At 45.5% G+C, this 13,002-nt stretch overlaps 2 protein-coding genes across 2 annotated transcripts in view; both read right to left on the bottom strand.

The window, feature by feature from the left end:
* Positions 1–13,002, bottom strand: part of TMEM230 (transmembrane protein 230) — a 768,807-nt gene that overhangs the window by 531,345 nt on the left and 224,460 nt on the right. The gene's annotated exons all lie outside the window — the stretch shown is intronic.
* SLC23A2 (solute carrier family 23 member 2) overlaps positions 1–13,002 on the bottom strand; it is a 126,253-nt gene that overhangs the window by 27,792 nt on the left and 85,459 nt on the right. The window contains exons 6-8 of the mRNA XM_049779196.1: positions 7,460–7,548; positions 6,296–6,366; positions 4,769–4,950 (exon numbers count right to left, since the gene is read on the bottom strand). Coding sequence (XP_049635153.1) covers positions 4,769–4,950; positions 6,296–6,366; positions 7,460–7,548 — 342 coding nt within the window. The remainder of the gene's footprint in view (positions 1–4,768; positions 4,951–6,295; positions 6,367–7,459; positions 7,549–13,002) is intronic.

Below are 13,002 nucleotides of genomic sequence, written 5' to 3'. Positions count from 1 at the left end.
TGCTCAGGGGTTACTCCTGGCTATGCGCCATACGGGGGACCATATGGGACGCCGGGGGATCAAACCATGGTCCGTCCAAGACTAGCGCAGGCAAGGCAGGCACCTTACCTCTAGCGCCACCGCCCGGCCCCGGACATTCAATTTTTAAAGTTGTTTTTGTTTGTTTTTGTTTTGCTGTTTGCTTCATTTCTGTGTTTGGGCCATACCTGGCCCTCGCTTCAAGAACTACCTCCAGCTCAGTGCTTACAGGTCCATGCAGTGCTCAGGATCAAAGCCAGGCCCCCTGCATGAAAAGTGTTGAATTAAATAATAAAGAAGGCCCTTAGGATGGAGCTGGATGGTGATGGGGTAAATGGAGGGACCTTTCTCTGCCGTCCCAGGCTTCAATCCCCTCCAGCCGGTGGGTCTGCAGTTTCAGGTAGCAGCAAGGAAATCATCCACAGACAGGCTTCAGGAATATCAGCTTTATATTTCCTGGCCAACATGTGTAGCCTATAATCTTTTTTTTTCGGGGGGGGCGGGGGCACACCTGGTGGCACTCAGGGTAATCCCTGGCTATGCGTTCAGAAGTCGCTCCTAGTTTGGGGGACCATATGGGACACTGGGGGATGGAACCGCAGTCCATCCTAGGCTAGCACTGGCAAAGCAGACACCTTACCTCTAGCGCCACCACGCCGGCCCCAAGTGACCTATAATCTTAAACCTATTTAAGCATGGTCTTGTTAGCTTGCCCTGCGTCTAGCTTCTTTCAGCCATCTCTCCTCCAACCTCCAACCACGCAAATCCCCCTTTTAGCCCGAGGTCAAACCTTTATTAACCTCCTCAAGACCCCTCCCAGAAATGGGAGGGTCTTACTTGTAGGTAATGTAACATGAAGAATGGGGGGGGGGGGTGGCAACAGTAAGTACATGGCTCTAACCCATTAAGTCATCTCTCTGGACCCTGATGTCCTTTGAAAAGAGAATGGAGAAATGTATAGTGCAGGCTTGGGGCAAAAACAGCCCAGATCTCCAGCTCAAATCTGACCATTCAAAGGAAGTGAGAAATTACTTTTACTCTTGTTCTCAAATATACCTTTGGGGCATGCAGGGCAGGCAGCCTCCCAAAAGATATGGAGACCCAAAGGCCTCAGGTCAGGAGTGGGGGTGGGTTTGCTTGTGTTTACATGCCAAGGTAAAGATAAGAGTTAACAAGGCATTGAGCTTTGGATCCTCAGCCAAGGCTGCTACCTGCCCTCCCCTCCCTACTCCTTTGTCCCTCCCCCTGCTTCCATTTCACCTGCTGGATGACATTGCTTTTTGCTTTATGTGCAGAGAGATAGCATAGTGGTAGGGCGTTTGCCTTGCAAGTGGCCAACCCAAGACCAACTTTGGTTTGAATCCCAGCATCCCATATGGTCCTCCATGCCCAACAGGAGCAATTTCTGAGTAGAGAGCCAGGAGTGACCCCTGAGCACCACCAGATGTGCCCCCCTCAAAAAAAAAATGCGCAGGCAGAAAAACTATAGCAGGTAGAGAAGGGGGGAATGGGTGGGAGGCTGGGGAGGAGGGGGCTGGGTTGCTAACCCCTCAGCTCATCCACCTTGCAACTGCCTTCATGCCAATGGCCCAGCTTTTCCCCTAGTTTATGCAGAAACACTGAACCACGAAAGCCTCCCACGAAAGGTAGGCTGGTTTTTGTGGCTGTGATCTCTGGGGATATTTTGGAGTCAGAAGGAGCCCTGCACCGTTACCTGCTCCTCTGTAGTTCCAGAAGTCACAGTAGTGCTCACAAGCCACCAGTGCCATTATCTGAGCTCATTGGCCCAGATCCACAGATCCTTAAAATCCTATACTATGCAGCCACAAATGCGGCCATGTGATGCCTCCATATGTTTGATATTAACAACCCGGTGAGAATGCACTAAATTAGGCATGAATTTATCAAAAAAGCCACCTACGTTCAACAAGCAAAACCCACCAAAGAAAGCTCAAATGGCAACAAATAGCTTAGAAAGCCTTCAGCTAATGACCTAATGACCACATTGCAAGATATGATGATTTTCATAAGTCTTCTTTTAATAAAGTTTTTTTCCTGATAATTCTATTATCAGAGAAATTATCTGGTAATACCTGCCAAGGGGCAGGATTGGGGAAGAGTGAGAAACTGGGGACAATAGTGAAGGGAACATTGTACTGGTGGTTGGATTGTTGCTTTAATATTGAATACCAGAAATAAATTTGTAAGCCACGGTATTTAAAAGAAAAGGAGAGGGAGAGAGAGAGTGAAAGAACGAGAGAGTGTGAGAGAGAAGACTAAATAGTGAAGCCCATGTTCATCACACACCCTCAGGTGATGGGCACGCAACTTTTATGGTCTGTGGATGGATTCCAAAAGCTTCCAAACCCTGGCCTTGGGGCACTGTTGAGGTCAGGTACTGAGGTTGAACTGTTGGCTGGGAGTGCACAAAGGCCTGCATCTGCACAAAGGCCCAATGCTAAAATCATCCTTTCTGGGGCAGAGAGATAGAGATAGCACAGCAGCGTTTGCCTTGTAAGCAGCCAATCCAGGACCTAAGGTGGTTGGTTCAAATCCTGGCATCCCATATGGTCCCCCGTGCCTGCCAGGAGCTATTTCTGAGCAGATAGCCAGGAGTAACCCCTGAGCACTGCCGGGTGTGGCCCAAAAACAAAAACAAACAAACAAAAAAACAAAAAAAACCCAAAAAATAAAAACTAAAATCATCCTTTCCAGGCTGCTTCCTAGCCAGCCTGTGGCCCCTCAAAGCTATGGGTTCAGAAGTGGTGTGATGTGAGACCTGAGGGCTGCAAGTATCTCATACTTCCTTTGATATACTCCCCACTGTTTCCTGCCTTCAGTCTCCCCAGCAAGACACTGAGCCAACCACCACCAACTGCAAATGAGCACCGAAAGGCTCGGTGAACTTTTGGCCATTCCAAGAACATATTCTGCCACTCACGATTGCACAGGATCTAACAGGCTTTTAAATTCCTATCACTTGAATCAATCTAAACAACAAGATCATTCATTCAACATCCTATCCTTAGATGAGGATGGATTACAGCAGCTTTTAACGGCTTAAAAGTTTACACAGCTTGCGTGCTTCATCAGTCTTGGAAGAGTCAGCAAACTAGTCCCTGTTTAGTGAAACAACGTAATGAATAATAAAGCTCTTTATGCTACTCTTTATTTCTACTTAGGCATAAATGAGAAAACCTGGACGTGACAAACACTACATTTTTACTAGTTATTCATAGGAGGCTTTGAAGAATAGAGGTGAATAGGGAAGCTCTTATTTCGTTTGTTTTTGAAGGAAAGGGGCAACACATCCAATGGTGCTCAGGGCTTTTCTCCTGGCTCTGCACCTAGAGAGCACGTATAATTGGGTTCAGGGGACCATGAGATGCTGGAATTCTAACTCAGGTTAGCCACATTCAAAGAAAATCCACTACTGACTCTAAACACAAATGGGGAAATGCAACTTCATTTTAGATTCTTTTATCTAATGACTATGAAATTTTAGATCTAACCATCTTCACACTTCAATGTATTTGGATGCACAGTTGAAATAAAACTTAATTGTGGGTGATGGTACCAGTTTTATTAAATATAATCTACACCATGAGGAAGTCTGAAACTACCCATAAGTATACCAAAGGCAGTCAGAAAGATAATAGAGTGCGGAGGGCTCTTACTTGCATTTTACAGCCTTGATTTGGGTTCTATCCTCAGCATCCCATGTGATCTCCTGATCCCTGGCAGAAGTGATACCTGGCAGGAGTGATCCCCAAGCACAGAGCCAGGAGTTAAGCCCTTAGCACTTTGGGGTGTGGCCCAGAAACTAATAATAATAATAATAATAATAATCTTCAGGAAGAAGTTTCCACTGAGGACTCCAGTATGGTATTAGATATGGAAGTTAGCAGTGAAGGGCTACCCCCCTCTACTGCAGTGGCTGAACTACCCCCCAGACCAATCTGACCCACCTACTTCTAGAGAATCTGAAGATGCAGCTGATAAACAGAGAGGTTAATTTAAGCTTTTCACAAAGAACAGCACCTGCATTTTCTTTTTTGGATAAATATTTGCTCCTATCACATCCTCCAATTAAGGACCCCACGGGGACTCTTTCCTGGGACTAACAAAACTATGAATTAGGAATATTAGCCTCATTTGTACAACTTGCTGGAAATATTTTTCTAAATTCATCATTTAATTTCAGTGGTATTTCAGGTGAGTTTTAAGTATGAAATAAAATGTATCTTTCTCTTTTCAATAAGATCCCCCATTTTTTTGGGGGGGAACGTCACCTAGCACCATCATTATACTCGTTTTCATAGTTCAAAACCTTAAACCTTCCCTCCCAACCTCCCTTTATTGCTTGCAGCTCAGTAACTCCTAGGCTGCGTGTGTCTTATCAAAATCTAGGATTACATGCGTAATCCTTCCATAATTCCCTGACATAAAACAAATTAAGTTTGCAGTGTCATACTATTTTTACTTGAAATGTAAAAGGGGCTGTGGCAAGATGGCATATTTGACTTGCACCGGTTGACCAAGATTCAAGTCCTAGGACTACAAATGATGCCCCGAGTACCAGCAGAAGTGGCCCCTGAGTACAGAGCCAGGAGTGCCTGAGCACCACTGGATGTGGTTGAGTCCCACCCCCTGACACCCCACTGACACCCCAAAACCCTTAAAGTGTGTGTAATTGTACAGAAAAGACAGTGCCTTGGCCATGGAGAGAAGGTATTTCTGGAACACTCACAGCATGGCAATGCCCCAGTGCTTCCCAGCTCGTTCTCCTGCTGCCTGGAAACCGGAGAGACCGATGAGGGCCACTGTAGGTGTGATGGTCAGGGGTCCAATATACTTCAGCAAAGCTCCGGGCATGCCGAGGAAGCCAATGACCACTTCTATCAACGAGGACATGATGATAGCCCCCTGGATCTGAAACAGCAGAGGATACAGACAGGGAGTGAGCTGCTAAGAAAGAGACCAGACCCACCAAACACCCAAAATGTCATCTGCAACCACAGCTAACAACTCTTCAAGGCATCCAGTAAAACAATGCAAGAGGCAGAGCTGAAAAATACCCAGAAACCCCACCAAAAAACCTAGCTCAAGAAAGGCTGGACAGGCAGAAGTGGGCAGGGACATAGAGCCAACTTGTCTTTTCCATTGGCAAGGCACATCATATTCATAAGTGACATTCACTCAATACCAGCCTAAGAAGGGCGTTGCAGTATATTCTCCATATTTTTCTTCAATTTTACAAAACTGATCAATCACTGATTGTTCAGTCTTATATAATCCTTTTTTTTTTTTTAATTTTGGGTCACACCAGCAGCGCTCAGGGGGTTACTCCTGGCTCTGTGCTCAGAAATCACTCCTGGCAGGCATGGGGACCATATGGAATGCTGGAATTCGAATCACCATCTGTTCAAATCGGCTTCGTGCAAGGCAAATGCCCTACTGCTGTGCTATCTCTCCGACCCATCAGTCTTAAATAATCTTAAGGACAAAATGACTTGGTTTGAAAGTCATTGAAAGGGTGTTATATTATGGGGCCAGAGAGATAGCTATTTGGGCTAGATATAAGCTTTATATGGCAGGAAGCATGGTTGGTTCAATCCCCAGCACTACAAGAACCTCCAAGCACTGCCAGGTGTGGTCTAAAAAAACCAAACCCAAAACAAATACCCTTTTCTATAGAAAGTGTTATGTTGACAAAAGAATTCTAATGGGGAGGGTAGTGTCTGAATTCACAGATAAGGCTGGTCTGTGCTAATGCTGAAGTAACGGTGAATGGTAACAGACTTAGGAAGATATAAACAAAAGGTCAGTCACTCTTCATGTGTGGGGACTTCTACTCTGTGTTCTATTCCAGGGCACCATACTACACAGGTGTTTCTAATGCACCCCACAGTCCCTCAAAGGCTTCCAGGGCAGCCTCAGCCCCGATTCCTTCGGAAGGTATGGAAGTATGGGTATGAGTGTGTGTGCATATCTCTTTAAAAGCCATGGCACAGAGATGCTCTGTATGCCTTATTTTCTAGGGGCATCAGAATCTTGTGCAGTCAGAGACATCATATACACGTGCCCATGGCTGGGGTGGGGAATACACTTCGCCCACACGACCACATACTGTTCAGCACAACCAATGCAGAAGCTGAGAAGAAACGCAAAGAAGGGGCCAAGAAGGAGGCTCTGGTCTGACGAGGTGCAGACGTGTTCCATGCCTTGCCCCACAAAAACCCAAAACAGGTGTGAGCAGACAATGTTCCTCTTTTACCTCTCGGATCCGGGGGTACCAGATATGTTCTGTGTGCAACAGTTCCGCTGTTCCGTTAACCACTGAAACATCTTGAAAAGAAAAACAAAGACAAAATTTTTCCTGGGGTGACACTGATGTTTGGCAGGATATATTTATTTTATTCTTCTCAATTTCCTCACTTGCAGGTTAAGTGCCCATCCCTGAAATTCAAGTAACAGTAGCATTGACTGGCCATACTGAAATGGTGGCTTCCTCCCACCCACTAGGCTGACCGACCTGACCACATCTTTTCATCCACTGAGAGAGCTGCCAGTCTGTCCAAGTTGAGCGAAGAAGTGGTCCTGCTCTTGGCTGGAGCCAGACTCACAAAGATCAACCTTTGCTAGCAACTCGCTGAAACACCCAGCAGTAAAGCTGTCTAATTGAGGCTAGAAACTAGATAAAACAGCAATGGGTCCTAGCCAGTGCCTACATCAAATCGGTCACCAAGTAGCAAGAAAGGAAGAAACTGGGAGTAAGAAAGGAAAAGAGGACTGGAAAATTTTGCTCCAGGAACCTCAAAATTAACGGTATTTTGAGTGTTCAACAGGTTGGACTGTTGATTCACAAATTCACTGTTGATTCACAAATCACTTCTGGAAATCTGTTCCTGATCGTCTATGGTAACTTCAGGATTTTTGCAATCCCTAGTGGTGGGGGGTGAGGCTGGGAGAGGGGCAAGAGTCATTTGCAGGAAACCAAAGCAGTCAGATCCATTTAAAAAAAAAATAGTAATAATAATTTAAAAAAAGGCAGAGATGGTTCCAAGAAGGGATGCTCACACAGCAAAGAGAATTGGTGGTGGCTCATAAAATCCACAGAAAGGAAGAAGCCGAAAAAAAAAAAAATAACACAAATATTCTTCTGTTCCACTCCTATGTTTATGAATTACATTAGCATGAAGGAATGAGGTCATTTCTGGTTCACATTGGCTCCGGGTTGAGGAATGAACGAATGGGAAGAGAAGGAGGAAGGGAGAGAAAGAGAGAGACATGGCCCACAGATTGGAGCATTCTAGGTTGCTTATTGGGTCGTGTGCTCCCAGCTTGGCTCCACAAAGGACTCACTGCATCCAGGCCTCCCTTCCTTCCATAGCCTGTGATAAAGGTCCCCAATGACATATGTGCAAAGAACTGCAATTACCTGTGGTGTTACATTTCCATTTATCTAAAGACAGGATGGCTCGAGCAGGGGCCAGAAATGCAAAAGCACTGGCCTGAAACAGGGGTAACCTAAAAGAAACGAGACCAAAACCATGATCACGGCATTGGGAACTACCGAGGTAGTTCGCTATTTGAAAACGTAACAGTCTTTTCCAGAGACACACTGTGGGCCCACCTGGCACACAGCCCTGACTGGCCAGGACCCCCCTGTGCCACACAACTCAGGCCTGGGGCTCTCCAGACTCCCCTCTGCTGCTCCTCCCCCTGGACGGTCCTTGGCGGGTCCTGAGACAGCCCTGCGGTCCGCACCGGCACCCCGGTCCCTGTCATCATCACCTCTCTCTTTGGGATGAGGAATGCAACAGGCTCATGCCTTGCTGAGCTTCAATTTTCGGGGAGACAACTGTGTGTGGCTGCTCATGGAGCATTTGCCACTCCTCCCATGCAAATTCTCATCAGTTATTCTCTCCCCCCACCCCCGCCAAAAAAAAAAAATCTCCGTGTTGTTCCACTGTATGTCAAAACCTGCCCTACATCGCAGAGGATAAACATTCTTAGAATCATGCTGGTGACCTAGATCCATCAGAAAAAAAAGGAAAAGTTACAAAAGAGACAGGAGACATAATATTCTGCTAAGTCATAACAAGTACTCAAGTTCTAATTCTCTCCGTCATGGTGCTGAAAAGCAAACCCAGAGTCATACAGATGCAAGACAAAGATTCTATCTTGTAGAAGGTACCTGTGCTACCTTCCCAGACCCCTTCATTCTTACTTTTTGGTTTGGGGGTGTGGGAGTGGAGGGCAAATAGGTCCTGGTCATGAAACGATATGTGTTGCAGGGGATTCAAGCAGGGTTGACCACAAGCAAGTGAAACACCTTAACCCTGTGCTCACTCATCTGAACCTGACCAACCCATCCAATAGGGCAAGTGCCTGATCACCAAAGCAGAAGCAGAAGGCTCTGGTACCTGTGAAAGGAGTGAGGAAATTCCTACAGGGTCCTCCCCAAAGCCTGCCAAAAAAGATCTGAAAGAGGCTGCACTGGCCTGTCTACGTGTTCACTCAGCAGTGGGCCCTATAGCAGAGAACAATGACTGGACTGAAGTGTTCTGAGGGAAGTTTGCGGCATGAACATTCGCCAAGAATATTCTAAGACAAAGATGGTAAGCCACTTGGCTTGAGTCAAATGGGGTACAAATGGAGATTTCACCCAGACGATTCTGCATTTGCAAAACTTGTGAAACAACTTATGGAACAGAATCCCATGATGGTAAGACACCATTTGCCTGTTATTTGCCTATTATTTGTGATTGTACCCTCAGCTGAGCTGTTGCAAAGAAGCCCACAGACCATGTGTATTTGAGATAACACATGAGCCAGTGTATGTTTTAGTTAAAAAAAAAAAAAGTCAATTCCTTTTGACCACATTCAAAAAAGCAATGTTGATTTAATAATCTTCAGGTTGCCTTTAAACTTCAGTAGTATTTCAGTAGTATTCAGGAGTATTCAGGGGTGTATTTTTCAGTGCTAGAGCATGCATCTAATATGCATGGGGCATTGGATCTGATTTCTCTACCTTTTATTCCTATGATGTAAATTAATCTGTTGTTTATTATAAAGTAAAAAACCAGTATTATTGGGGCCGGAGAGATAGCATGAAGGTGGGGGCATTTGCCTTGCATGCAGAATGATGGTGGTTCGAATCTTGGCATCCCATATGGTCCCCCGAGCCTGACAGGAGTAGTTTCTGAGCGTAGAGCCAGGAACAACCCCTGAGCACTTCTGAGTGTGACCCAAAAAACGAAAACAAAAAAAAAGGTTTTATTTTGAAATTCTGAAGAACGGGAAGCAGAGGAAGAGAAAAAAGAGAGTAGCGCACTCAAGAGAGCCGCGAGTTTCTTCAAGTGCAGAGAGTGAACCCCAGTACACAGCCCAGAGTTAAAGTATAAAAGTCCACATCTCAAGAGGGGAGATGAAGTGACATGTGCCTGGGCAACCGATGTGTGCAGAGCAGCAACACATGGACACAGGCAGCATATACATGCAGCAGTGACACATGGGTCCTGGGTGCATAGATTAGTTTCTTAAATAAAAGTACAGTGTGAGGGCCAGAGAGATAATACAGTGGGTAGGGCACTTGCCTTGCATATGGCTGGTGTGGATTTGATTCCTGACAACCCACATGCTCCACCAAGTCCCCCAGGGATGGTTCTTGAGTTCAGAGCCAGGAATAAGCCCTAAAAATGGTTGGGAGGTGTGTGGCCAAAATGAATGAATGAATGCATGTGCAGTGTTAAGATTTTAAGGAAGTCGGACTGAGGACCAGTAGCTCAAGGACAGAATGCATGTCCTGGGTCTAATTCCTAGCACTAAGTCCCCTAATAATTGTAAATGAATTTAAAACTTAAGTTCTCTATTATTCCAAGTGGTTGCAGTTACCTTACCCTCCCTGGCCCCGAACAATGAAATTCCTGGGCTGGGCTTGGATGTCAACCCAGACATAGCCAACCAGAGCCAGAACAAGTGTGACAGGAAGGAATAAGATTACTTACTTTAAGGCCAGCACATCTTTCCAGTACAGTGAGGGGGTGTGGGGATGCCTCCCAGAGTGGCCCCGTGGAGGTTAGTGTGGGGAGTATCGAAATTTTCCATTGGCAAAGCACCTTTCCCCTTTTGCCATTATTAAATTCTCTGCAGTGTGGTTGTTAGGCTGTGTGACTATTAAATTACCCTCTTCCAATTTTATCCTTCCATCCTGTCATTAGTGTCCTGCTGGAAAGAGCAGCTTTCCTTTTTCTCCAACTTTCTTGGTTTCTTTTTCCTTTTTTGAACATCCCTGGTAGACTCCCAGTCCTTCCTGACTCATGGATTCCTTTTTTTAATTCCATTTTATAATTCATGACCATGACTTATCCTTTTTAATAATTAAGTTGTCCTAGACATGCCCAAATCAGCCTGTTCAGGCAGGTCCCCACTTCTTGAATACAACTCTTGCTCTGCACATTCCCTCACCCTGACACAAGATGTTCCTGGCTCGGCTTGTACTTTTCCCAGTTCCAGCTTAAGACAGCCCCTTCTCCAGGAGCCTGATTCACTTCCAAGGAAGCACTTCGTTATAGCAGGATCAGAGAGCAATGTGTGCACTACCGCTAACTGTCACCACAGACATCCTAGACCCAACTCCTGCTAAATCACAGGGTCACTGGGGCACCTCCAGCTCAATCCGGTATCTCCTTCCCTGTGTGTAATGGCACCAACGGTCCCAATTCTCAACATCTGCATGCACTTGTTGTAGGTGCTATGCTCATCTATTCCAGCCCATTAAGCCACACGAACCAGCATGATTCCAGAACCGCATTAATGTTGTACACAGAAGGGCCACATTTAGGATTTCCGTGCCAGCTACTTCAAAGATTGTGCGGGTTTCATTTCAAACCACCACAGTAAAGCAAGCATGTCACAGCTTTCGGTTTTCCAGTGCATTTGAAAGCTATGCTTACACTACTCTGTAGTAGATCGGTGCACACGATTACTATAAATAAAAGCATTGCACTGAGAATTGGAGCGATACTTCAGGGATTAAGGTGCTTGCCATGCACTGAGTTTGATCCCCAGTACTCCTTGATTCCCTGAACACCGCCAAGAGTGATCCCTAAAGCACACAGCCAGGAGTAAGCCCTAAGCACAGCCAGGTATGGCCCAAACAAAACAAAAGTAATGCATGTTCTCCGACTGCAGGGCCAGTGATAAAACTTTCTGCAAGCTAGACCAAAGGGAGAGCCTCAATATCACAGCAGAGTGTTTGCTTGCATTTCAGAATTACCAGGTGGTTGGACAAGCCTTTATTTGATGAAGGACTGTTTGACCTTGGTGACTGTCAGTCGATACCCTTTGCTCTTTATCTAGACAATATTTTATATTTATCCTTTTTGGGGGGAGTCACACCCAAAAACAGCACTCAGGAGTTACTCCTGGCTCTACGCTCAGATATCACTCCTGGCAGGCTCGGGGGACGATATGGGATGCCGGGATTCAAACCATCATCCTTGTGCATGCAAGGCAAACGCCTTACCTCCATGCTATCTCTCTGGCCCCCTATATTTATCTTTTAAGAGTTCTTTGCTTAGTAGCAGTATTTGACTTGATATATGATACATTACAGATATGGACTTCAAGATTATCTCTTTGCTTATTATAATTCTCACAATATTATCATAAAAAATTCTTTATTTTTTAACATTAAATATCAAAGCTTTCAGGATTTCTTGAGTCCCCTATCACTTGTAGTTTATAAAGGAATTCACAAGGGTCTTTTGGGGGGTCGGGCACTGCTCAAGGGCTATTCCTGGCTATGCACTCAGGAATCACACCCAGCTGGCAATGCTGGGGAGGGCCACTCGAACACACAGGAGCATGGGCTGAAAGCTCATGTGATAGCACCGATAAAAGGGACTCTTCACTACAGGCATAAGAGAGGGGGCCAAATCTTTTGTCTCATACAAATAAGGAGATGGGGGCCCAGAGAGATAGCACAGCGGTGTTTGCCTTGCAAGCAGCCGATCCAAGACCAAAGGTGGTTGGTTCGAATCTCGGTGTCCCATATGGTCCCCCATGTCTGCCAGGAGCTATTTCTGAGCAGACAGCCAGGAGTAACCCCTGAGCAACGCCGGGTGTGGCCCAAAAAAACAAAACAAAACAAAACAAAAAAACAAAACAAAAACAAACAAATAAGGAGATGGGGAAAGACAACACATTTCAGAAAGCTAGAAGAACCCCAGATTTAAAAAAAAATTTTTTTGTTTTGTTTTGTTTTGTTTTGTTTTGTTTGGTTTTGGGGGTCACACTCGGCAGGCTCAGGGGCCCTTATGGGATGCTGGGATTCAAACCATCGTCCTTCTGCATGTAAGGCAAATGCCTTACCTCCATGCTATCTCTTTGACACCCCCCCCAAAATTTTTTTTAAAACAAATAAAGTAATTCAGTAGAATTACACATTTGACCAATGCAGATATAAATATTTGGGGGGTGTGTGTGCAAGGTAAATATCCTACCTACTGTGCTACCTCTCCAACGTCAATGCAATTATAAATATTCATAATCCAAAAAGTTTGCTAGGAACTTAAGACGCATCTTCTGGCTATATTTTAAAATATAATTTTCTGGGGCTGGAGTAACAAACAGTACAGCAGGATGGGCACTTGCCTTGCACTTGGTTAACCCATATGATCCTCAGCACCCCCATATGGTCCTCTGAGCCTGCCAGAAGTGATCCCTGAGTAGCAGTGAAGAGGTTAACCCTGAGGACCAAAACCCTACCAAAAGTTCTCTTCCTGTGGAGAGTTGCCTGTCCCTCATACAGCTTTTGTCTTCAATGGGGGTAAGGGGATAGGGATTAGAAGAGGTTGGGGGAAGGGAAATAGGAGATACCTAGTGGTGTTTGGGGGCTACTCCCAGCTCCATGCTCAGGGGACACTCTAGGTGGTACTCAGGACCAAGTGATGCTTGTCCCAGAAATGGGCAGAG

This window comes from Suncus etruscus, chromosome 9 (genome assembly GCF_024139225.1).
Source record: "Suncus etruscus isolate mSunEtr1 chromosome 9, mSunEtr1.pri.cur, whole genome shotgun sequence".
Classification (NCBI taxonomy): Eukaryota; Metazoa; Chordata; class Mammalia; order Eulipotyphla; family Soricidae; genus Suncus; species Suncus etruscus.
Note: the sequence above shows the minus strand (reverse complement) of the source record. Positions and strands in the feature narration are given on the sequence as shown.